Source organism: Alligator sinensis, unplaced genomic scaffold, assembly GCF_000455745.1.
Source record: "Alligator sinensis unplaced genomic scaffold, ASM45574v1 scaffold599_1, whole genome shotgun sequence".
NCBI lineage: Eukaryota > Metazoa > Chordata > Crocodylia > Alligatoridae > Alligator > Alligator sinensis.
In genome coordinates this window covers 1,227,133-1,253,504 of record NW_005841968.1, presented here as the reverse complement: position 1 = coordinate 1,253,504, position 26,372 = coordinate 1,227,133, and the positions used below count along the sequence as shown (strand labels likewise).

Genomic DNA, 26,372 nt, shown 5'->3' with positions numbered 1-26,372 from the left:
AACAGCATGGGGAACAGTGGCTCAGCGGTGAAGGTCTGCACTGAACACCAAGGAGGCATCAACTGGCTCAGTTTGAGTCCAGATGGGCAGCGGCTGCTGACAGGCAGTGAGGATGGCACTGCACGGCTCTGGAGCACTGCAGACAGCCAGTGCCATGGCCACTTCCAAGGTACAGCATGAGTCCTTTCTTTCCAAGTTTCAAGACCAAATGCAGCTCATGCTAAGGCATGGCATAGGCCACCCAGCATGGTTCAGTCCTCTCCAGCCTCTAGAGCTGGTCGAGTAGCCTAATACCATGCTTGTTTTTGAGTTTACCTGACATTTGTAATATTAACTTTTTCATCTCAAAGCAGGTTACAAACATTATTGTATGCAGGGATCCTTTTATGTTGTGATGGCACATGATACTTAGATGAGATTAAGATTGTGCTATTACTTAAGGTTACGTGCCCGTCCTGATTGTACCTTTAAGGGCTTTATACTGGAACACATGAAGTCAGGGCTCCAGTCCCAATGTAGTTGGCTAAATACCATGTGCCATCAAAAAAAAAAAAATTAAATCCTTACTGAGATTTCCTTCATTGCTGCAGTTATTTCTTTTTCTCTAGAGTGAAATCTTGTTTTATCAGCACTTATTCCAGGGAATCATCTTATTCAGAATCTCTTGACTAAGAAGTCTAGGAACAGACCCCATGAAATCATAGGATTTTCTTCAGCAGAACATAATGTCCTCACACCTAAAATGCAAATTGTTAGTATTTTTTTATTCTGAAATTATTTTTGGACATTTAGTGAGATGTACACCTCTAAACACAATCCTTAGACTAACCCCTGCCTGAATGATTAAAATAATGAGTTAATTCTGAAGAAAGTAAAATCATCCAGGAGCAGGACTATGTATTGATGAGCTTCATTTAATGTCATGCTTTCTACCAAATCACTTGTTATTTTAATTTTTTTTCCCCAAAGGTGGTTGAATTTATGTAGTGAAAGCTATTCATTATTTTTAATATACGCTTTCATCTGCCCTAGAGAACTCCATATACATAGCTTAGGGTAAGAATTCTTTTTTAATTTACTCATTAACTGTTAACTAGTGATAAAAGTGTATTGGACTAATATCTGTAACCTATCCTAGTTACTGCTGGGGCTTGGGGTTCTACCTATGTCCATTCAGCTCTTAATTACGTTGGCTATATTTTCAGGTTTAATTCTACGTGAAGAGTTAATTCTATTTATCACATGAATTTTACAAAAGAAATATGAATGTGGTGCTTGTGAGAGCTGCTATTTTGGCCATTTTTCTGCAAAATGAACAGCATTGCAGACTGATCCCATCAATCACCAGTTTACCATATTTTCTCACATACATACACACCTTTTTTTCCCAAAAACTAGTTGCTGAAATTTGGAGTGCATGCTATAAATGAGGAAATATGGTAACAGAAGTTTCTGCCACTTAACCTCTTGCAGGGTGAAAACAAAAGTAAAGTCTGCACATGATCAAGAAAGAACAGAATAAAGAGCAGGCTCCGCTCCCGCTTGGTTCCTAGCTGCAGCTACTCAGTTACTTACTATAAGGAAAGATCTTTTTTCCTTCATTCTGCCTTTCAAAAATAAGGTGGACATCTTATTTTAGGGCATGTTGTATGCAAGACAATACAATACTTTGACCCTGACCTGGATCAGCCTCTGTGATGTTGTCTGCAAAGAGGAGTTTGGCAGAAGATGGAGCAGGGTGGCACCTTAGAGGCTAACTCATTCACATAGGCATGAGCTTTTCTAAGCAATAACCTACTTCATCAGATGCTATAAAAGACCTTGAGTTTGTGAAACATGTCACTCTACTGTTGGTGCTGTTTATGGTAGAAGTAGTATTGCAGATGGCGGAGGAGGGGGATCAGCAAATGATATCTTGGTTTGTTTAGAGCAGAGGTAAATGTCACTGTGAGAGTATCCATCTCATTCCACCGGTGGCAGCTGGCTAGGCTTTGTGGCATCCCAGGCTGATTTGGGTTGAGAGGGTGGCTAGGTGGGTAGAGGGATAATCTTGCTTCTCCCTTCCTCGGTGGGGGGGGGGGGCTGCCCAAGGTTTCCATGGCTTTAAACAGTGCTTTTCCCCAAGCTATTTATTTTTTTTCACTACTAATTTTTTTTATTTCTTTATTCGGCGAGCCAAGCTTATCTACAGTTTAAATTCCAGAGGTTTTAGTTAAATTACATAAATGATGAATTTGATCCATAAGATTTTTGCAAAGCCCTTTAAACAACAAACTACGTGATGAGCCTTGAGCTGGTTGACAATAACCCCTGAGATGTTCTGTTTATACCACTATTTCATTTATCCATGAAACGGTAAAACAATTGCAATAAAACTATTAATTTAGAAGTGCCGTATTTTCCATACAGCACTGTCTGTGAGAAACACAGTTGCAAATGTTAAAACTAAAACTTTGAAAATACTCAGGCTTTAGGCTTTGGCTCTGTCCCATTTCCAACTAGCTTACTTCTCATTTAAACAAAAGAAAGCATATCACTGCCTGCTGGGTTTGTTCCACTAGCAAACACTCACGCTGAATACTTTTATTTCTTTTGCTGTTCCTAGGGCATGAAAGTTACATCACCTTTTGCCACTTAGAAAATGAGGCTGCCTTCACCTGTAGTGCAGATCATACAATTAGGAAATGGGATGTGTTGACAGGCCAGTGTCTGGCCATTTACCGTGGCCACACATCAATTGTTAACAGGTTGGTACTAGTTTTTTTTTCTTTTTAAGACAGCCGTTTTACTGCGTTTCTGTAACCTGACCCAGTTAAATGGTCTTTTACTAGTATTCTCCATTACTGCACTAATAAAAGTGGGTTGTGTAAATCTTTGACTCCTTGCTACACGTGTTCGTTGCTGTAATGATTAGTTATCCTAGCAACAGTGCTGACACAGCTATAGACTAGGGATAGGAGAGGAATGAAAGGCACACAGCAGGGGGAGTTGAATCCACCACTGGGAATGAAATTCCAGAAGAAATTATTCAATTGATAACAGATGCTTCTGATAAATATACTTAAGAAAAAACATCCTGCCAGGCATTCATGTCAGTAAAAAGGACATGAGTCAGGATTCTTCTTAGAATGATTACTCCTCGCTGTTAAAACTAAATTTAAAAGTAAACGATGACTTTTTATGCCTGTTGTAGGATTTCTCTTGATTGCTGGAATGTATTTACTTACTTAAAAATCAAACAGTGGAAGCATTTGTTTGAGGCGGACAACAAATGCGCGGGAAGCGTGGAGCAGATTCTGTAAACAGATAAGAAGAGCTCAATGCTTGGGCCGGTTCATCTTGAATTAGCAAGATACTAAAACAGTGCCCGCTTAGCTGCATGGGCAGGTTATTAGGTGCCTGAGGACCATAACCCGTTTCTAGAGTAGAGAATGGATTGTATGGTTCACCACTCTCCCCCATCTTTAATTTGAAAATGCAGCATGTAGAAACGACTCTGTTTTGATCCAAGTGCAGTACCATGGCAAGGGGGAGGGCAAGCGGGGCAACTGCTCTGGGTGCTGAAAGAAAGGAGCGCCAATGGGCTCTGCCCAGCTGGGACGGGGAACAGGATGGAGCCGTGAGTGGCTCGTTTGGGAAGGGAGGGGGCACGGGAACGGGGAGAAGGTGGCTCCTCCTGCTGCTGCATGCACTGCCGGGCAAGCATGGGGGAGTGGGGGGACATGTGCCCCCTGGATCTGTGCAGGGCGAGGGCAGGCTGCTGCTGCGGGCTTTGCCCTGGGCACCAAACGTCATTGCTACGGCACTGTCCAAGTGGTACAGTTCCAGTTCTTAATTATTATGAATATGCCATAAATTGCGCTATACAGTGTCATGAACTGCATGCTAAACTTTGACTATTTTTTATGGTCCAGTGGATGGGAGTGCTGCACTGGGAGTCAGAAGAGCAGTTTTATTATCCTAGGTTTGCCAGGGATTCCTTTTGGACCTTAGGGAAGTCAGTTAATCTCTGTGTACCTCAAGTTCCCCATCTGTAAAATTTAGATACTGATTACCTTCTTTTGTGAGGACCTTGACTTAGTGGTGGTGATATCCATTCAAATGTATCTTTTAATCTGCCTGTTAATTGTATAATGATTAGAAAATATCAGTTGCCATTTAGGTTCTTGGAAACTAAATATTTTTGCTATTTTCTGAGGCCAGTGTTATTTGGACATCTAAATAACCATAACAAGAAATAAGGGTTTTTATTTTTTTTTTAAATAGTTATTTAGCAACACATAACTAATGAAAAACACATGGCAGTGCTGCTGGCCAAGATTTTAGTAAAAACTTATGCCCAAAATTAGACCATATTTGGGCACCTAAGTAAGTTGAAGTTACCTGATTTTAAAATGCTGAAGCAGAATTCTGGTCTTTGTGTGCGTGTGGAGGAGATTTTGGGAAGAAAAAGTGTATGTTTATGTATAAAACATATACATTGAGTGGGGGGGGGAATTAACATGGACAGTGTCACTTTGGCATTTCTTGAATGGTTGATTTTGTAACTTTTATTTTATTTTGGGCTTTTGCATTCAAATTGTATTTACATTTTAATAGGATCTTGGTTGCCAAAGACTATCTCTTTAGTGGCTCCTATGATAGGACAGCCCGGTGCTGGAGTGTGGACAAAGAGAAGCAAATCCAGGAATTTCGTGGCCATCGCAACTGTGTCCTGACTCTGGCTCACTACTCTTCCAAGGATGTTCTTGATGAGTCGGAGGAGGAGGAAGAGAAAATGAGCACAGACCTCCTGGTGACAGGAAGCACAGACTGCACTGTTAAGGTCTGGTGGGTATCCAGTGGTCGCTGCTATCAGACTCTGCTGGGACACACCGGGGCTGTGTTATGCCTCATACTTGATGCGCCAAACAGGGAGCTGTTTTCTGGCAGCACAGATTACACTATCCGAACGTGGAATATTGTGACTGGCGAGCAGTTAAAAGTGTTCAAGGAGCATCAAGGATCAGTTATTTGCCTAGAGGTAAGAACTAAGTACCCTTCGTTCATCCACTTGGGACCGGGGGAGTCCACTTTGTAATTAGCTGTATTTTTAGCCAGGAGGCCAAGAACCCAGTGGTCAATGGGACCGAGCTACCTTCTCATGCATAGGACAGAGTCCAGAAATGGCACAGTTGTTGCCTGCTTTTTAGCTAACAGGCCTCTCACTACTGACACGCTCTGAAATGAAGTGAGGCAGCAGCTGAAAACCACAAACGCTCAGTCCGTGTACCAATGAGAAACTGGTGTTAAGCGAGCAAGCAAGGAAAGAAAGTTGACAAGGAACTTCCTAGTAAATCTGTGTTAACCTTTTATGCAATGTTTTTGTTTCACAAACAAAGTGGGGACATAAATTCGGTTTAATGGGGGAAAGGGAGACAGTCTCAGGCAACACCATTCAGACTTTAAAGTATTTCATGACCTTGAAGCAGCACTACTTTCACAAAACATGTTTCAGTATCCTTTTTTACTGGTAAAGGCAAAGTAAGTTTAATTACCTGGATTGACTCTCTAGATCAGTGATTCTGAACCAGGTGCTGCAGCACTCTGCAATGCCCTGAGACCCTTTCGGGGGTGGCACAGAGTGCCACACAGTGTTAAACACCATTAGATGTGCAAACATCATTCACAAGATAAACCCAGAGATTGGAAATAGGAATCCATAGTGTTAAACCCATTCTGACCTGTTGTGACCTTTCTGAATTCGTTGCAACAAAAGAATTGTTCTATTATATTTCCGTAGTTAAAAAAACGAGTGAAAACTAAGAGCTGACATTTTCCGGGTAGTGCCTTAACCTGGCAAGGGGCACTTTGAGTCTAAAAAGGCTGATGTACTGCTCTAGATTCTCCTTCAAGGTTTGGAATTCATGAGTTGTTTCTCGGACACCGTTTGTATAGTAGGACCTTACATTCAAAACCACTAACCTTGAAAAGGAAAATTACTATTGCAGGAGCAAGCCAGTTAATAAAGCAAGAAACTATAATTTGAGAGAATGAAAGCGTGGTAGAAAATCAATAGCAGGAAAAGAGCAAAAAACTGGAAAATAACCTTTTTTTCCTAAATACATAATGATTGTGCTGGAAGAGACAGAGACAGTAAGAGATGCAGGATAGACAAAAGAATGGTGAATGAAAATGGAAAAAGGAAGGGAGAGAGACTGTCATGAGAGAGCCAGCAGAGGGTAAAGGAGAGAAAAAGCAGACACAGTATAGTTTTTCATGAGTAAAATCATATTTTATTTGTATCTTTGCTGTCTGTATTTCTGCATTTCATCACTTCCCTGACAGATCTTCTGGTTTTTGATTTATGGTTTGTGTGGGGGTGGGGGGATTGGGGTTGCAAGGGGTGGGAGGTGGGGAGGGGTTCATATGTGTGAAATGGGAGGCAGAGTTGCTGCTTGTTTCAGGGTACGTAACTTAGTAGGCTATTTTTAACAGAATATCTAAAAATTCTGTACTCAAGTGACCAATAGCTTGCTTCCAGCATGTCAAACCTAAATGCTTTTAAGTTAACGTGTTATGTTACTTTGCATAGCAGAATACATGCAGTCAACTCTCTCCATGCTTACCAGTGTGTAAATACCCGATCTTCCTTTGCAAAGCATAAAATATAACTGTCACTGCTCTATAAAGGGAATAGTTACACCTGGTTCCTGTAATTTTAACCGCTGATAGTAAGAAGGGAATTATACTCCCGTTTTGTTTGGGTAAATCCCCAGGGCTAAAGACTACTTCTCTGCTTCGGCTTGATGCTGTGTAGTAAATTTTGAAGATGGGCAAATTAATCAATGGCTTTTCTTAGTTGCAAGCAGACAGAGAAGGGAAAACAACCACCCTAAATTATTCTTTAAATGTAGCATGTGCTTAATTCCTGCCTCAAACCCTTTACACATTAGAAGAAGATAATTACCCTATTGACTTAGAGGGGATCAGACCACTCACTTCAACAGAGCCTCTAATTCTTTAAAACTTTCTACTTCTCCCAGAGTAACCTTGCTTCTAGGGGCTAAACCATTGCTGCTGAAACTCTGTAATATTCTTCCATCTGAATCAGAAATTAAGTTTGGAAACATCTAGCCCAAATGGTTAAAGTCTGCTAAAGTTGTAAGCAAATGTAAACAGCACTTGAAATGAAAGGGCCTAGGCCACCTTAACTATAGACAGTGCTACATGCATTGGCACTACTTTGGAAAACCATAAATTGGTGGTGTCTGACCCTTTTAGCCTGAGAGCCAGACATATTATTTTGAAAGGTCATGGGATCAGAGTCTGTGATTCTGTGTCTAAATCTGTTCCCTTTGCCTTACCCTTAGGGAAGGGAGCAGAAATTACTTGCAACGTCCCTTGCTGTGGATTGCTTTGGCATGGGGGAAAGACTCCAAGGAGGGTGCACAGCTGGCAGAGCCAGTTTTTATACCATGCTTCTTAAAGCTGCAGGCGTAAAAGACACACTGCAGGCAGAGTCATGATATATATTGTGCAGTTCTTTAGCTCTTCCCAGTTGTCCTGTGGGTCCTCAGGCACTATTGCCCAATGGCACAAGCTAAGAGCAGCTGGCAGGTAACCAGGAAGCCTCAACCTTATGGTTAGTTCTCAGCTTATCATTTTCCCCCTACTGGGCTGCTGAGGACAGTTGTATGGGCAAAGAGACCTTCCTTTGCTAGATGTTCCTCCAGACTTGGGCCAGCCAGGTGAGCTTCTATCCTGCTGTCTCTAGAGCCAGTTCTCGCTGAATGCTCCCAGTGTGGATGTATCTTGTACAGACAGAACATATTTATGCAAGAACAGCGTATTCCAGCAGTCCTCATCCCTTCTCCAGCCAAATAAACTATACTGATAAAAGCACAGTTTCGGCCACAACTATGTCAGGCACTGATTATACTGCCAACTGACATAGTTATGCTGGCAAAGATCCGTAGGGTAGACCTGGCCTGAGATTTCCACAGCCTAGTTAGGTAACAGCAAATGGAGTTGCCAGAATTTCTCAATCCTTCTTCTCCTGCAGCGCCATAGTTGGGAAGAGAAGGGAAGGGAATGGAAAGCAATTGTTTTGGGCACCCTCTCACATTGCATCACAGCTGCTGGTTGTGGGGAGGGGCGGGAGAACTGGAGAAAACTAGCAATGCAGCTGGTTCAAAGCTCTTCAACTCAAAACTTCAGGCCCCGGTTAAGGTGCTGGTGTTTCAATTCATAAAGTACACATGTTCCTTAAGGCAGTCTCCCACAACAGGTTGGATAACTTTGATTTACATCTAATATAAAAGATAGTTTCTCTAGTACTTTTATGAAGTATACCCCTATTTCCCCTTCAGATCCCTTTGTTCTGTATTGATTCACAGTCTTTGGGGGGATTTTTTAGAAGTTCAGTGCTGGGGAGACCAGAGGCCAACAGAATGAAGTTATGCAGCTTGAAACTGAGCTGGGATACCATTGCAGACCGTCCAAATGTAATGAAAACCACAACAGAACTTTACATGACCAAGAACAGGCAAGGAGTATATGGGTTCTCTTCCAAAAACTGATACCCTTAGGACAGGGTGTTCAAACCCTGGCCCACAGGCCAGATCCAGCCTGCGGAGCCATGTCATCTGGCCCATTAGGGGGAGTGATGGATACTCCCTTTCTGCCAAATTTCTTGACCTGTAGCGGGTCCTGCGGGCTGGAGAGCATGACCCTGCACACTAGATGAGGTGTGCAAGGCTGGGAAGGTAGTGCAGAGCCAATTTGGGCATGTAGAGGTTGGCTGGGATGATACAGGGCCTGATATGGCTATGTGGGGTTGAGCGGCATGGGGTTTGTTTGGGGAGGGTTCATCTGACTCCAGATGTCCAGGGTCAGGCCAAGATGGTGCAGGGCTTGATCCAGGTTCATGGAGCTGAGTGGCATGGGATCAATCCAGGTATACAGGCTTGGCCAAGGCAGTGTGGGGCCCAATCCTGGCACATGAATGGCAGGTAGAGGCAGTGTGGGGCCTGATCCAGGTGTGCAGGGCCAGATAGAAGTGGTGCAGGGCCCAGCCTGGCCCATAGACCAGCCCTGCGTTATTCACCTGGCCTGCAAAGCCAAATGATTGAGTGCCAGGACAATCATTCTCCTTTAAGATAGAGTGAGTTTTAATACTGATTGGGAAGGAATGCCATCTGTGCAATTATCACCTGTACTCTATTTATTGACTACATGTAAACAGCTTTTTGAGCACAAGAGACAGAATGACTTGTCCTGTGACACCAACTAGTAGCTAGTTTTGAAACGTCCATAAATCTTGTTAGTTGCTTTATTATTTATTTTATAACTAGCCAGGTCACACACACACACACACACACACACACACACACACACACACACACACACACACACACACACACACACAAATCAGTTAGGCACCTTTATACAATACCCAAGGTACTAGAGAAGTCGAGCTCCAGGAACAGCCCTGTAGATTGTGCTACAGTGGAAGAGTTAAAGACTGTTTTTGCTGAGACTCCATCCAGCAAAGTGCCTCTGGTTTCATTGTCAGAAAACAACCTCTTGCTCTAGGGACTGCTTTAGCTTGTTAAAATGAATGTGGTTTGAATGGTATCCCTGAAAGGCCAGCCCAGATGAAGGCTCACAAAGTTAAACTCCAGGAACTGGTTTAGCTGGTGAGTCTCATGGCCAGCTCTGTTAAAAGGAAGGTTGTGCTGACAGGTCCCAGGCACGCAGCCCCTATGTCGGGAGTAAGTAGACAGTTGGGTATTTGTATGTGAAGTGATACTAGAGCGGCTGGGAACAAGCATGCCCACGCTGACCCTAGTAAATATGATGCGTCCAAATCTGACTGCAGGGCTCGTTTCTGTTTGCACAAGAGCTAGTTTGTCTCTTAGATCTAACTCAGAGAGAAGATCATTCCTACAAACTGGGCATCGGTACCTGCCATGCAGTTCTGTTGCAGATACTTTTGGCATCATCTGGATTATTTCTCTCTGTAGCTGCTGCATATATTTGGCTTCACCAAGCCTGCTGAATGTTAAGCTACTCTAGGATACTGCAGTCTGGAGAGTACTACATGGATGAGACCATTTTGTTCTTTATTTGAATTCCAGAAGGGTCTAGAGGCTCCAAACAATATCAGTGTTACCCAGAAGATGATCTCACCATAGTTGGGCCTATGACTATTTTATCATTACATTCCCAATTTTGCTTCTGCAGTAAATTTGCTAGTAATAAACCTAGCTGGCTGACTATTTTTATGCAATGGCATAACTCTCATGCTTTGGCCTGTTGATTTCAAATTCATTTTATTCATCTGCTCTAGGAGAAACCTGGGCCCAGATCCTGTTTCACCCCTAAGGCACCAAAGTGCAGTCTTATTCCACCCTGCCTGATTCCCTGAAAAACCTGTAAAGTGAAAGGTGGGTGGGTCATCTGCCTCCTTGCTGCTTTTCTGTGATTTTTGCCTGAAGGCTCAGATGAGTCATGTTATAAAAGCGGACCTGATAACATTTTCTCAGGGGCCCAAGCAGAGATTTGTGCCTCGATGTCTTGGAGGACGTAGTGTTTCAGCTGACACACGGTAAAAGAGACCTGCCCATTTGAACTACGGGGCAAGTGGAGGGGCCAGAATTGTAGAGAGGTGACAGCCACTTGTTATAATTTAGTTATTTATAAAGCTTTAAAATTGGTCATCTGATTATCATTGACTTTTTTTTTTAGTTACTTGGGAGTGAAAATATACTTGAATTGGGGACTTCAGCGTCAACTTTGCTTGTTAGAATCAAAGCTGCAAATCCCATTTCTATGCTCTCTTAGTCTGTTAGAAGTCTCCTTAGTTTGTCATGCTTTTCCCCAACAGGAGCTCTGTTGGGAAAGTGGCCAAAGTGAACAAAACTTTTCCAAAGCCAGCCAAGGAAAATACAGCTCCAAAACTATCACTGCTTCTCCAGGCACTGGCAGATTAGAATTTGTAATTGTATCTCCTGATCATTTTTAAACCAAGAGTTGATAGACCTGGGTATGTTTGGAAAAGCTATTGAGGAAAGTTCTACTTTTTCCCCCTACTTCTAAACCATGGAAAATGAATTTGCACTCATGTCAGTGAAAGGCATCTATGTCTCTTCATAATGGAATTAATCTAAATTGCCTTATAGGGGTTACATTTTTATCTTTAAGATTTTGAATTTCTGACATTTTATAGGAAGAGCTAATTTAAGATCTACCATACTTGGTATGCAGTGTGTGATATAGTATATCTTAAGCCTGAGACTGCAGTCATTTTTCCATTTCATTGGAGCCAAGTGAATTTTGTGGGGGGTTGCCTAAGATTTTTTTAATTCCAATATGCTATCGCCTGGACACACACATTCTGCTGAGAAACAAATGGGCGAAGCACTAAAATGAGAGCGCTCGTTTGCTCTGGGCTATTTGGTTTTTGCATGAAAAGGATTTTGCTTTAATAAAGGAACTGGACTGATGGCTCAAGGAGTGGGTAATGGGATGTGGAGACTGGCACCCAGGGATCAGGGTCCGGGGGTTAGTGTGCCAGCTGAGGACTTTGGAGGTCCACTTTCTCTTCCCGGTTTTACCGTGGGTTTTCTGTATAACCTCAAATCATCTGTGGATCAGCAGCATGCACAGAAAAACCTGAGTTCCTAGGGTGGGAGTTAGGCTCCTGGGAGTAGGATCATCAAATCCCCTGTCTAAGCTCTTGGGTGGTTTTATTTTGTACAGCAGCGTGGTCCACCTGGTAGCCCATGGGGTTAAATGGTAGCCCTCCAGGCTCCCACCGGGTCCTTGCTCCCCCCATTGCTCTGGCTGCAGCAGCAGCTGGGGGGGTGGTTCCAGGTTCCTCCTTCTGATTTCCAATCCCTGCCCCTGCACCAGGGGTGGGGTGCTGCACTATGCTGCAGCCTGCCATGCTGGGGGCCCTTAGGTGCCTGGTGCAGCAGGGAGGCACCCTACATGCGATGCAGGGAGCATGGGGAGCAGCGATGAGGAGCACAAAGTGCAGTGGGGTGGATAGCTGGGCACAGGGTGCAGTGTGGGGGGAACTTGGTGTAGTGTGGGGGTGCAGGGAGCAGTAGTGGAGGAGTGTGGAGAGCAGCAGCTGGGATGTGTGGCCCCCACTGGTGCAGCCCCTGCTAGTCTGGCCCCTGACCCCTTAGAAATTGGACAGCTCTGTCACTACAGTAACGTTTCCTGGCTTAAGCTGGCTGCATTTCAGCTTCTGGGACTTGCTCAGAGCTGCTGCCCTCTCAGGCATTGACCTGCTCAGCCCAGCTGTCTGCTGCTGGAGTCTGTACAGCAGTGATTCCCAAAGGGCCGGTTGCTGCACGCCACTGTGGCATGGCCTGGTCCCCAGGATGCAGGCAGGGTGCAACGGCAGCAGTTTGCAGGCACATGCTGTTGTGTCCTGCTTTTTTTTGTTTTTGTTTTTTTTCAAAAATATCGATCTATCGATCGATAACTTAAGCCTGAGACTGCAGATAGATAGATATTTAAATCTATAACTCCATCTGCAACACTCTGCCAAGTGACCCTTGTGGAGCTCAAAGCACACTAAAAACCTGTTGCACAGTCTGCACTGTGCACCCACACACCCATCTCTATACCCATACCCTGACCCACTGCCCTCCTTAGAGGGTCTGCTCCTGAAAAAGTCTATGCCAGATCCCTCTCCACCAGATGAGGTCTGCCACTTCTTTCCATCATCCTCTTCTGTCTTCCTGTAGTACCAGTACATTTCACTCAGCCCCATTTTAATACAATCCTTTGCACACATGCCATGCACCCCCACTGGGTGAGTAGGTGTGGGTCCTCGCCTCTACCCCACACCCTTCCCAGGTCCTGCCAATCATGGGCAGCTGGGAGACCTCTCACCTGGTCTCCGCCACACCACACTGAGCTCCAGGGCACCCTCACCTTCACCAAGTAGACGTGCCCACCTCCCCACCCCAGCTGTGCCCTGGCTTCCCAGGTAGTGCAGAGCTTGTTTACAACCCTCCACCCCCCTTGGCCCAGGGGCACACAGTGGAGCAGCTCCATGCACCCTGTCGGAGAGACTGCTGCTCAGGTTCAGTCTGATACCACTGAGAGGAGGGCTTTCCTTGTGCCCACGCTGCCGCCTTTTCTTCCGGCCCCCCTCTCCCTGACTGTGGTGCGCATGTAGCTTCCAGCCTCCTGGGAGCTGCACCAGGGTCAGACATCTGCAAACTACATTTGTGCTGCCACTGCTGCTTTTCCCTGCTCCCCTTTTCGTGTGTAAGTGAAGCATGCCGCCAGCTCTGATCCAGAGAAAAGTGTGTCCGAGGTATCAAAAGCGCAGGAACCCCTGCTGTCCTGTACTTCTACCAAGTATTGTTTCAGATTTGGGCTGAGAGGAGACGCAACAGCCAGAGTTTAATGCACGTTTTTGTAGGCCAAACCAGGGATGACCTGCACTGGAACAGGGATTTACGCTGCGGTTCAGTTACAGGAACAGATGGGGCTCAAAATACTTCAAGAAAACAGCTTGCTACTATCCAGGGTCAGTATAGTTTTTGCTTTAGCCCTGTACAGAGGCTCATTCCGTTGTGTTCATTTTATTTGGTGACTATTGAATGTGAAATTCAGAAACAGTCTTTGAAGTCAGGATTAAATCCCAGGTCTCCCCTGTCCCGGGTGAATGTCCTAATCACTGGGCTAGAAGGACATGCTTCCTCTTTGCAGCCGAACAAATCTTGCAACTCGAGGGAGTGAGGATGCTAGGCTACTTTTCTTGGATGCAAGAAATGTGGGCTTGAATCCTCATAGGATTTAAAGTGGTTTTAAGCACTCGTTATGCAGCTCAAAGTTACACCACGCCAGGGCAGGATTATCTCCGATCCTCACTACCCAGCTCCTGTTCCATTAAGGTGTGCCACCCAACTTGGAGTCCTCCAGTTTCCCAGGTTCTCTCATAGTGCCACCCAACTTGGAGTCCTCCAGTTTCCCCTGTTCTCTCATCCCCCAGCCTGCAGAGCAGGACTAAAAGCCTGTATCGTCCCACGAGCCCTGTAGCAGCAACTCGCAGCGACAGCTCCTAGATCTCCCCCTGCTCACCAGGTCTCTAGTGGCAAGTCACAGCTGTGCAGATGGGGGACAGTCCAGAGGTATCTAGACTAAGGATGTGACTGCTCCAAACTAGCAGTAACACTCATCAGCGCTTGTGCAGCTCACAGCGTAAGGTGTAACAAGGTCCTTAAGGCCTTATTTGTAACAGGGAAGTGTAAAGGAAAACCCATGGCAAGTAGCTGCTCTTCTGTTTTTCTTTAACATTTACACACCCACTTCAAACATGGAGCTCAAGCAGCGTAACTTAATGCACCATTGTTCTCAAGTGACATTCACCTGCAGGAGACGAGTTTAAAGTGTTTATCTTTGTTGCGTGGGTTGCTGCTGCTTGCAAGCTGTTCACAACAGAAACGCCATGAGTGGGCCAGGAGCAATTCTGGAAGATGCAACTCCAGCCAACTTCATATTAGCATGCACTTTGTGATGATGTTTCCCATGCCCGTTCGGGTTGAATGTTAGGGTTAGAGGTGCAAAACTCTAGAACTCTTGGTTCAGAGGTGATACCTTTTATTAAACCAACTAAGAAATTGCAAAAGAAGGAGCTTTCTTTGCAAGCTTTTAGGCACATGCACCCTTCCTCAGGCTTGGGGAAAATTAAAGCTGGTAAAGAGTCCCTGTAGGTAGAAAATAAACTTCATTTTGCACAGAGGAAGCTGAAGGTGGAAGTCTGTTCCCCTGGGTCCATGGGGGTCTTTGTGAGTTGCTCCTTGATGTGCAGCTAAGGCAGGATTCCTTCCCTGGTGGTCTCAGATAGCAGAAAGGCAGGGAGGTGTAGAAATCTTTCTTTGTTGTATATGACCTGTATTTAAATGCATGTTATCTTGGGGAAAGGTCTTATGGGCTAAGTGATGTCTGCAGCTAGTTGCACCTGTGCAGCTCCAGGATTTGGTGGGAACTGCATTTTCTGTGCAAGGGTCATCTTGGGCTATCTGTGTATATTTTTCGTACAGCTCTGTCCCGGTCCTGTTATTGTAGCAGTTTGCCCTTGCAGTACCTTTTATTAGAGGTTCTCATAGCACTTGTATGAAAAGTATGCCATCTGCCCCGTTTTTTTTACAAAGCTCATTTGTAGCACCAAAGAGAATTGGGGGAGGAAATGCATTGGCTTTATGTCCATAATCCAGCAGCAGGCAAAAGGGAACAGCAGTGTGTGCACACGTGTGTGTGTGGGAAGTGAAGAAAAGGCTAGATTTTTAGGGACAGAAAATTGGCCTAAAAGTGAAGCCCGCCTTGAGCCGACTGGGCCCCTGTTTGGCAATCCGTTTATGCAGGACTCTCATTGACGTCCATGGGAGTTTGATCAGGCAGGGGGATTCAGCTACTTAGCCTGCGCGTTTGGAGAGGGAAATAATAAGACATTAGTCCTTGTGCAAGTCTGTATGTCTTTCTGCCTCCATCTGCTTTTCCTTTTCCTTTTCGAATCAGTCCCACGGTGGTTGTCACCAGACCATGAAAACCTGCTTTTTGCAACTGTGACTTCCTTGGCACCTGAGGGGTACCGGGAAGGGAAAAGGGGGAGAGAGAAAAAATGACTCTATGTAGCACCAGCTGTGGTCTAGGTGCTTTACAGATAAGTGTCTGGCCAATCGCTCTGGGCTGAAGAGTTTGCATCTACATTGTGTATTAAAGATGCCTGTTACAAGCTTTTTCTTGGTTTATTTTCCTTATCTTGTGTTAGAAGAACTTGGACTATGAGACCTTTACATATGAGAAAGATAGCCTTAAGGCCCTGGACTCTCACTCAGGGAAACGTGGGCTGTGTGCAGACTGACTGTGGGAGATTGTACAAGTCACTCTGGCACAATTCTCCGCGAAGGTATTAACACTTCCTTTCTCCACCCTTTGTCTCGTAAGAAAATAAGAACTGCTATTTACTGGGTCAGGCCATAGGTCCATCTTGCTTCTTCGGTCACACAGGGGCAGAAAGCAGATGCTGAAAGGGAGAGTAAACAGGATATTACCAGGGTTTTTTCCACTGTTCCTCTCTACTGCAGCCTCCAGCATTTAAGGTCTAGGCTCAGAGGCTGTACCCCTCACTCCCATGCTCAGTAGCTACGGATGCCCCCTTCCTCTAAGAATTTATCTGATCCCTTTTTGAATTGGGCTAAACTGTCCGCTTCCACAACATTTGGTGGCAATGAGTTCCACCTTTTAATTACACACTGTCTGGGGAAACCACCCCCCCCCCAAATTTCCTTTTGATAGTTTTAAACTAATACCTACTAGTTTCATTTGATGACCCCTAGCTCTCGTACTGTGAGTGGTAGTAAAATAAGAAGTTCCTATTTACTTTCTCGGCACCATTTCGTATGTCATAAACCCTTATCTCCCCCTCGTGCGTCTCTTCTGTCTTATCTGTCTAGATCAGTGGTTCTCAACCTGTTCTGGACTCGAGGGCCCCCTCCATAACTTTTGTGAATTGACTGGCACCCGATTTTTAAAAAAAAAACTGATGTAACCCTTCTGCCAGGCACTGGTCAGCCACAAGAAGAGCTAGGTTCAAATTTTGGGGTATCCAACAAGTTTTCACTGTGGCTTGAACCTCCACCTAGAAATCTGGGATCACTAAATTTGGCACTATTTAATGCAACCTACATAAACAAAACCCCCTCCTCAAATCTCCCCCCCAAAAATCCAAACATAATTATATTTAAACTAAAAATACTTAGCAACATGAAAAACTAGAACACATTTTACAGTAAAAAATGTCTGCTACCTTTCATGTGGATTGCGTTAAATAGTGCTTACCTCTTTGCAGAGGGGCAGTAGGGGTGGGGCATTACCCAGGCAGGGACAAGCCTGAATCTGACATATCTCCTTAGTGTCTCTGGTTATCTCCTTATACCTCATGACACCCATCAAAGGATCTGGCAGCACCCCAGGGTGCCCTGGCACCCTGGTTGAGAATCATTGGTCTAGATAGTAGAAAACCATCCCTGCTTTGAACAACTCAGAGTAAGTATGTACAGTGACTAATATAACTATGTTGGTTGGGGCCAGTAGGCAATGCCTCTATATTACTAAAAGCAATTTAAATATTTTCTAGCATTCCTTTGCTAGGCTAACTCATGGAAGATGTTTGAAAACACAAAATACTATCTAAAAACAGCTTTTTAAAAATGTGATTGTATCATTGGACCATACAATGTAAAGGATGCACAGCTAAGCATACCCCAAACTGTTATAAAGAAAATGCAGTATATTGCAAAATATTAAACTTGTGTGTTATGTTAGCTATTGACTTTTTTTGGTTTATTTACCATTTGTTAATTTATTCAAAACTGCTCTTTAACATTTTTTTTAAATTAAAATTTATGATTTGGCAAAATATATTTATTGCTTGTACGTTGAAGCTGCCCTACACTAAAGAAAGAATCTAGTTGGGATTCTCTGTTGCTGTAAATGGGTGTAGCTCCATTCATTCCAACACATCAACAGAGAATCCAACTTCCTCTTCTGAGGTTTGGAAACAATTTTAGGGCCCGGAAGTTGACTGTGCGATATGACTGTGCAAAGAATACAAGATTGGGCCCCTACGTTTCAGCTCTGAGAATTGCTTTGCTCATTACCCCTGGGTCTAAAAGCTGTAGACTTCATTGTTTTTACTTGGTTATTTTTTTGTTGGAAGATGTGAATGAAGTTCACAGAATCATAGAAAATGAGGGTTGGAAGGGACCCCAGGAGACCATCTAGTCCAACCCCCTGCTCAAAGCAAGACCATCCCCAACTAGATCATCCCAGCCAAGGCTTTGTCTAACCGGGTCTTAAAAACCTCCAAGGATGGAGAGTCCCCCACCTCTCTGGGTGACCTGTTCCAGTGCTTCATCACCCTCCTAGTGGAAAAAGTTCTTCTAATGCAGGGGTGGGCAAAACGGTGGATCCAGCCAGCAGCCAGACTCCATTTCCCAGCAGCCCCTGCCTACGTCTCTGCAGCCAGCTGGGGCATGTGGGCAGTCGATTGCAGCTCTGCCCTAGCTCCAGACCAACCTGTCACCACAGCAAGATGCCAGCCCCAGAGCAGCTCCCCACCCAGCTGCGTGCCCTGCCAGTGCTGCTGGGGCCAGTCTCCATGGAAACCCTGGCCCCACCCTGCCACATCCCTACTGTTTCTGGGGTCTCCATGGAAACTGGGTGCAGTGACATGAGCAAGAGCTGCTAGGAAATGGAGTCTGCTGTGGGCCCAATCTGGCTTGAGGGCCGGACTTTGCCTGCCCCATTGTAATATCCAACCGAAACTTCCCTTGCAGCTTGAGCCCATTGCTCCTTGCTCTGTCATCTGTCCCCACTGAGAACAGCCCAGCTCCATCCTCTTCTTCACCCCATTTTAGGCAATTGAAGGCTGCTATTAAATCCCCCCTCAGTCTTCTCTTCTCCAGGCTAAATAAGCCCGGTTCCCTCAGCCTCTCATCATCAGTCATGTCCCCCGGTCCTCTCCCCATTTTTGTTGCCCTCTGCTGGACTCTCCAATTTGCCCACATCCTTTCTGTAGTGGGGTACCCAAACTGGACACAGTACTCCACATGTGGCCTCACCAGTGCTGAATAGAGGGGAAGAATCACTTCCTTTGATCTGCTGACAGCACTCCTACCAGTGCAGCCCAGTATGCAGTTAGCCTTCTTTACAAGGGCACACTGGTGGCTCATATCCAGCTTATTTATTGTTCACTGCGACCCCCAGGTCCTTTTCTGCAGAGCTGCTGCCCAGCCAGTCAGCCCCCAGCCTGTCCTGGTGCATGGGATTGTTTCCTTCTAAGTGCAAGACTTTGCACTTATTCTTATCGAACTTCATGAGCTTTCATTTGGTCCAATCCTCCAGGTTGTTGAGGTCTCTCTGAATCCTAGCCCTCCCCTCCAGTGTATCTACTCCTCCTCCTCCCTCCCCGCTCCAATCTGCAAACTTGCTGAGGGTGCACCCCATCCCATCTTTCAGGTCATTGATGAAGATGAATTGCTTTGGTGCAGTTCTCTGGTGAACTTGCCCAAGGAGGCTATTGCTGATGCTTTCCTTTTTTTTTTTTTCCTCCTCAGCTAGTGAATCGGCACTTGTATTCGGGGAGTGCGGACCGGACAGTGAAGTGCTGGTTAGTAGACACTGGGGAGCGAATCCAAACATACAAGGCTCACAGACACAGCGTTAGCACTTTGAAATACCATGCTGGGATCTGTAAGTTGCTTTTCCATTAGTTCATCAATCCCCCCTCCCCCTCCAATATCACTTTCCCTTCTATGTATGGATGCTTACCTCTGATCAAAGGTTAATAACACCATAGTTATGAGATGCAAGAGCTTGTGAAATTTTCACTTACTTTTCCTTCTACTTCAGTGCTTGGCAGCAAATTATGACTGCAGAAAATGCTGATATCCAGAAGTGTAGAGGGAAAAGAATTGTAGCATTGCAGATGTCAGAGGGAAAGGAAGGAGCAGGGAAACTGTGGGTCCTCTGCTCTACAGAGACGGTAAACTAGTATTGGAAAGTACAAAGAAGGCAGAACAGCTCAGTGCCAACGAAACAAACTGTTCAGACAAGAAGTGAAATTAATATGAGGGAAGACAGGGAAGGACTGCACTTCTTATAAGTCTTTCAGAGAATTTTTGACAAATATGAACGAGTTAAAGTCAACAGGACCTGAAGAAGGTGACTCCAGGTGCAGAAGGAAGTAGCTGAAAAATGTCTCAGAGCCACACATGCCAAGTCATGGATGACAAAGTGATGTCCCAGAGCCTGGAGAAGAGATACCATCATGCCCATCTCTCTTTTTCTTTAAAAAAAAGGGAAGGGGGAAGGAAGATGGAGAAATAACACACCATTCAGCCTGACTACTACAGCAAATTATAGAACAATCAACATCTGGAGGAAGAAGGGGGGATTACTAGCAGCCAACCTGGATTTATTCAGAATAAATCATGCTGAGCCAATTGGATTGTCTTCTTGGACAGGAGCAAGTTAGAGTTTGTTTTATTTATTTATTTTTCTTTCTTTCTGTTTTTTGGTAATACCTTTAATTAGACCACTGGAGTAGTTGGGAGAAATCTTAAAGAAGCTTTCTGGCATGTGATGCCCTTCCTCCAGTTTGGGGAAAGAAGTAAAGATGACCTTAGCTAAATACCAGGTCAGGGCTGTCCAACTTCTGGGCAGCCGGGGGCCATAGACCCAGGGGCTGCATGCTATAGGGGCTACAGATCGAAGGCCACATGCTGTGTGGGCAGGTAGGCACCTCTCCCCCCGTGAACTGTCCAGCACTCCCCTGCGTTTGCACAGCATGGGCATCCTGACTCCCCATTCTTCTGGCTGTCTGCAGTGCATGCTGTCCAGCCCCTTCCTTGTGCCCCCCTCCCATGAAATGCACAAGGCAGCCAGCCCCACTCCCTTATCCCAACCGTGTGCACCATGTGGGCAGTTCCCCCCTGCCCCCCGCCTGCAGCACAAGGCAGCCTCAGCCATGTGTGCAGCACCTGCCCCTCCTCTTCCACAAGCACACACCACCTGCTTGCAGGACGGGCAGCCCAGCTCCCTTCTTTACTTCTTCAGGCACTCCAGCCCCCTCCTGGCCCCCAGGGCAGGAGCTGCTGGGCGTGGGGAGTGCCAGCTTGGTAGCATGCTAAGTCCTTGGGGGCCACCAGTTGGACAACCCTGCACTGGGTAAAACAATGTTTTGGGTTTTTTTTAAATTCCATATGTCAATGAAAAGGGTCGCTTAAGGAAGTGAGGATGGCAGAGAAATCTGCTGTTGGCAAGTGCAAGATACTGCACGTTGGAAAGAATCATTTGAACTCAGCATGTGCCGATAATGGTCAAACAATGATTAGCTACCAGGATGCTTGACACACGCTGACTGAGTGATTATGATCAGCCTCCAGCCAGCAAAACTGACTTCATAAATCAGGGCTGACACTTTTTTTTTTTTTTTTTGGAAGTATTCAGTGCAACTAAGCTCAATGTAATCAAGCCTAGAGGCATTATACTGGCCTAGATACACTACTGGTTTATGGTATCTTCAGTGGGAGGTGGAGAGGGGAAAAACTCACCTTAATGAGACCTTGAGAGAGATTCCAGTCTGAAAACTGCTCTTTCTCTTTAACCCAGAAAGTAAATGGGCCAGCAGTCACCTTATTTGAAGCCCTTGGAACAGAGTGCAAACTCAGATGCCCATCCTGTGATGCTACTCAAGCGTCACAAGGTTTTTGCACACTTGGCACTCTCTCCTTTCACCCCTTCTCTATTTCGGTAGCACTCCACACTCTTCCTGTGACTGCGCAAATGACATTGCTACATTTAGCCAGTTGGGAGGAACATCTCGTTAGTGTGACTAAAGTGTTCACAAGGTTATTAAAAGCCAAAAGATGTCAAACAGGGAATGCTGAAGTGTCCTGTTTGGGAAGCAGAATGCAAGTGGACATGGAAGAACGCTAGTCGTTGTTCAACTATTACCAAATCAATATTTAATTTTTTAAATCTTTAATCAGACACACACTGTCCCAAAGAGTTTACAGCTGTAATAGACAAGTTAGAGATCATAGAAGGGGAAAAAGAGATGGTTTCTTTTACAGCTGCCCAAGATCACATAGGGAATCCGTGACAGATCTGAGTGCAGGGCTCCTAAATGTCTTTCCAGTGTCGTAAGTACTAAACTGCCTTCCTCACTCTACTTTTTAAACTAATAACACTGTAGATTATAAAGACAAGCTCTTCAGCGCAGTTTGTCTTTCAGTGTTTATGCTGCTTGATTGTCTCTGACATTTCTGAGCGTGGGCAGTGAAAATTAAGTAAGTTCTCGCTCTGCTACATGTCAAAGGCTTTAAGAACAGTTGCTTCCTTTGGAGTTTAAGCAAAACATTTTTGTTGCTTTTCCTGTTGGTTTTGCAGGTAGGTGGAGTACAGATTTATTTATACAGAATCTAAATGTCAAATGAAGTTCAGGCCAAGAGTGCCCCTTTTGAAGCTCAATGGTTCAGTAGTTCAAAGAAGCATTATAAATCCTGAATGATAGAGGGATATTTGTCAAAACCAAATTCTGAGAGAGAGAATTGAACTATAATGAAAACTATAAATTGAAAGCCCTTTTTTTTTTTTTACTGAGTTACTACTTTTTTTTTTTGTTAAGTGGGTATTTGGGAGTTCAGTTAATGGTAACAAATAAAGCAATATGATTTTAATTTACTAGAAAAAAGCCTTGTATCTTGTTCTGTAATACTGTACCTGCTTGAGTGGCAGATGGTGGTTGACTAGTATAAGTTTGTCCAGCTGATATCCCATCCAACCATTGACCAACCTGCTCCTGCTTCTGTTTCATGGAGGGTATGATTCGGGGTGGAGTATGCCATAGGGTAAATTTACCAGCTGGATGGAAGATGGGCAGGCTCTTCTGGCCTCCTCTCCTACAGGACCAGTGTTACTAAAACAGGATTAAGGACAGGATTACTAAAGGACCAGTGTTACTAAAACAGGATTTTAGGACACCGTTTTGTGTCCTGTAACTTCCTCTGTTCCCACTTCCAGAGACAAGCGTGTTCAATAGTTTCAATAAGACTTGATTTTCCTCTCATGTACGTGGTTATAAATAAGAAATAGTGAAGTTACACTGGTAGAAACATCTGATGTTAGGAAGGGGAGAATCCATCCCGTCTTTCTCCTCCAGCTGTTTTTCAGGTGTGTACTTAAATCTGTTCTGAACTGACCTTTTCTGATTGCACAAAAACGACTAGGCGAAAATGGCAGCCCCTTAGCATCTGAAGAAGTAAGCTGCTGCTTACAAAAGCTTATCTACTTTTGATTTAGTCAGTCCATACGGTGGAAATCTACTCTACCTTAGACCTGATTTTAGACTACAACAGCTACCTACCTCTTTGTCCTAAAATAGCCTCACTGCCTGTCTCTGTTGCAGTGTTTACAGGAAGCGGTGATGCCTGCGCCCGCGCTTTCAATTCCAAGACGGGTGTCCTGCAGAAGATCTTCCGAGGACACAAGTTCATCATAAACTGCATTCAGGTGAGATGGGGACTTTTCTGTATGTTTGTGTGCGTTAGAGGGGAAATGCAACATCTGGATCAATAAACTGCAGTGTAAGCTTCTCCCTATATTATTACATGCTAGCTACACCTGACAGCAACATCTTTGGACTAGTAAGGGATATGGAGAAGTGTCCTACCTGTCCGTCAGCCACAGTAGGGCAGAGTACTGCTTACAACACCAGTGTGTGGAGATTTGCTTTTGTGCTTCTCCTTAGCCTTAGCGGTAGCACATTGTCCATAGCTTAGGAAACTAGAATCTGAAAAGACCTTGATTACGCAAACCCTTTGGCCGTGTGCACTTACTAATATGCCAGGTGATGATCTTGGACAGTGAAGCAACAGTCCTAGCCTGGTGATGATAAGTACAGTACAAAATACCCCAGATCCCTCGTCCCCCAGTTGCAAGCCTGCAAGGTAAGAATGATGTGGTTGTGATGAAAGCCACTGGGGAGTGATGGGCTCTCGTGTACTCTGTAGCATGCATGGGGGCGCTTATCCATGTTCTTGCTAGCTGCTGCAAGGAGTAAGCTGGTAACTGTACAGTAGACTTTCAAGATATAGGGACTGAGATCTCTTGTGTTCCCAGCCCTGTTTATCGCAGTGTACACTAGCGCTTATAACACGCTGATTGTACTGTATGCAGGACACAGCTCTGCAATAGATTTTTCCCTGAAGACATAAATCATAGGCTTTGTGTTTTGTATCTCTTAATGCCAATGTGAAAGAAGTGTAAGGACTGGTATAGACACACATGGCCTAAGGAGGGCAAGATGGACAGAGAAAGGGAGGAATGATAGAGGTTTTTCTCATTAAGGCTTTCACTGGGGAAATGTTCAGAGGGGAAAGAAGTGGCTCGTTAGAAAACCCAAGCTGTACTTTTAGGAGAATTGCAGGCCAAGTTATACAAGGTTTCAAAGAGAGAGAGATTTTAGAAGGGATGTTGTACAGATTGCTGATTGCAAGGGGAGAGGAGCAGCAAGAGGAGGGACTTCCTGTAGTCCTGGAAGCACCAAAACATTCAGGTCCTCAATGACAAGCTACCCTTCATCTTCCAAGGCAGGCTTGGAGCTCTCTGCTAGAGCGCCATTGAAATGTGACAGCCCAGTTCTGCACTGCCCAGCACCGAGTATCATAGAAACAACAGCATTGCTCACATACTGCTGTGCACGGTGGGTGCAGAAGCATGAGTAAGTGGAGCACCCTGATCTGGAGTACGCTGATGTGTGAGCTGGTGTGAATGGTGTCAAAAGGAGCCAGACAGTGGGGAATCAGGCTTTACCATGAAGGACTAACTCTGCTATTTGATCCCAAGCTGCTGTGTTGTTGTGGTGCTGCTGAGATGTCCAGTTTGGGATTAAGTGTGACCCTATTGTTCCAGATTCACAATGAGTTATTGTACACAGCTTCCCACGATGGCACGCTAAGGATCTGGGACATACGAGGAATCTGCAAGCGGAACAAGAGGCGGCTGAAGAAGGAGAGGTCTGTCCAGGTCAGGAGCTCCCAGAAGGGCAGTCTGTCGCGCCTCTTCAACAACAAAGTTGGCTGCATGGTGCAGCAGGAGAATGGAGAGTGCGAGGCCGTTGAACTGGTGTGACTGCCTGTCTGGCCATGACCAAAGCTGACATATTTCCTTCCTGTGCCACTGGGTGCAGATGAGCCAGACCTTGGAAAGGGGGTGGGGGTGGGAGATAAACTTGCCTGCTGTGGTCCGGCAGGAGCTGAGCTTCTTTGTGACTGTGAAGCAGACTCCGCTCAGGCTGCCTCTTACTGATGACTCGCAGCATCTCTGTGTATCTCAGCGCAAACTAAAACAGCCTGAATGACCGGTCGGCCCTGGGGCAGCATTGGGGTTGGGAGCTATTGCTGAGCAGGGCCCAGGTTATCCACCTTCCCCTGTATTTTGAGTGTAATTATGACTTGTATTTGCCTGCTCTCAATTCCAGTTCCACCCCACTGCAGCCTGACTGCTACGTGCTAAGAGAGATGCTGCAAGGCAGTGAGCGGATACATTTTCTCCTCCTGTCTTGGCTGCTTGTTCTCCCATGCCACTGTTCAGCCGAATGTCTAAGTGAAAGCTGCCTTGCAGATGGCTCTGAATTCAATTTTCTCAGCTTGCTTTGGGATTCATCCTGCTGTGACTCAGACAAAGAGAACGTGGCTGAAGCCCGGAGCAGCATTCATCCCTCTCAGGGGCTTTAACTTGAAGAACTGAGAAGGGGGCTTTTAAAAAGCAGCCAGCCAGCCACTAACCAGCATCTAAGGCCTAATCTTGAATCAGACCTGAACATCTTCAGAAGCACGGCAAATTACCCTCTTCCCAGCAAGCTAAGAGATTCAACTGGGCCATTACTTTTAAGCATCCCAACACCCTTCACAGGGCAGCAGCGGGGGCCTCCACTTTCTGCAGTGCTAGGAGGAGTGTGTAGTACTAGCATCTCCCCACCTCCACACAGCTCTGGAGGGATGCAGAGCAACATGTGGCTTCCATGGGGGGGCCTTGTCCCTGCTTTGTGGGAGGTGAAAAGAGAGGTTTCATGGCAAGACTTTGTTCCCAGTGTGAAATAGTGGGGATTTGAGCAAATGCAGCCCACCAGCATGTGTGCATGGGACCCCATCTGTCTTCTCTGTTAGGCCTGGGTCACAATCTCCTTCCAAAGCCCTTGCATCTCTCAGAAGTGCTGCACGTGCCCAGACTCGGGCTGCAGGAATGGGAATCAGGGTGCAGGCATATGAGTAATTTACCGCAGAGCAAAAATGGGCGGGGATTTATTGCACATCAGGTGAGTTGCAATAGGCATCCACATGCACCATATTCTTACACCGTGATAAAGGGAAGTTAAATTGTGGTAACTTACCCCCCTTTCATCCAAGGCAAAACTGCAGGGGCTTTGCTTCCACACACCACTTGCTTGTGAGCAGTTACTGCAGAGGAGCTGAAGCCCTGCTCTTTTCTACGCTGTGATAAGTTGTTCCTATGTGGATACCCCTGGGCAGTATCCTAGGACCAGTAGTGTCTTTAGGCTTGGCTAAGCACTTACCTAGGGGTGCTTCTCTCAGGCTTTTCCAGATTTGTTCTTCCTGATAACCACTGAGCCATGAATATACAAGTGTCCTTATTGTTGCAGATATAACACACTTTGTAGAATCAGTGAAATGACTAGTTAGCCGTGTGTGTTTTATTTTTGTGGCTTTATTTATTCCGTCCTGTGGCAAGATTAAAATGCTGTAATACTTTTTTATGATTGAGTAATAAAC

At 45.3% G+C, this 26,372-nt stretch overlaps 1 protein-coding gene across 2 annotated transcripts; it reads left to right on the top strand.

Moving 5' to 3' along the window:
- Positions 1–26,372, top strand: WDR86 (WD repeat domain 86). Of its 2 annotated transcripts, none has more exons than XM_006020770.3 (6): positions 1–169; positions 2,606–2,747; positions 4,600–5,023; positions 19,134–19,269; positions 22,988–23,091; positions 24,493–26,372. In XM_006020770.3, exons 1-6 carry the CDS (start codon positions 7–9, stop codon positions 24,709–24,711), a joined length of 1,188 nt encoding a protein of 395 aa, XP_006020832.1. In that variant the 5' UTR covers positions 1–6; the 3' UTR covers positions 24,712–26,372. The 2 variants fall into 2 exon arrangements, with proteins under 2 accessions (XP_006020832.1, XP_006020833.1); XM_006020771.3 differs by having other exon boundaries at positions 24,518–24,621.

Excerpts from the sequence above, each read along its gene's own strand:
- WDR86 (XM_006020770.3), top strand. The coding sequence starts at position 7 with ATGGGGAACAGTGGCTCAGCGGTGAAGGTCTGCACTGAACACCAAGGA. Across the intron at positions 2,748-4,599 it reads CACACATCAATTGTTAACAG|GATCTTGGTTGCCAAAGACT; the intron begins GTTGGTACTAGT and ends ACATTTTAATAG. Across the intron at positions 23,092-24,492 it reads TCATCATAAACTGCATTCAG|ATTCACAATGAGTTATTGTA; the intron begins GTGAGATGGGGA and ends CTATTGTTCCAG.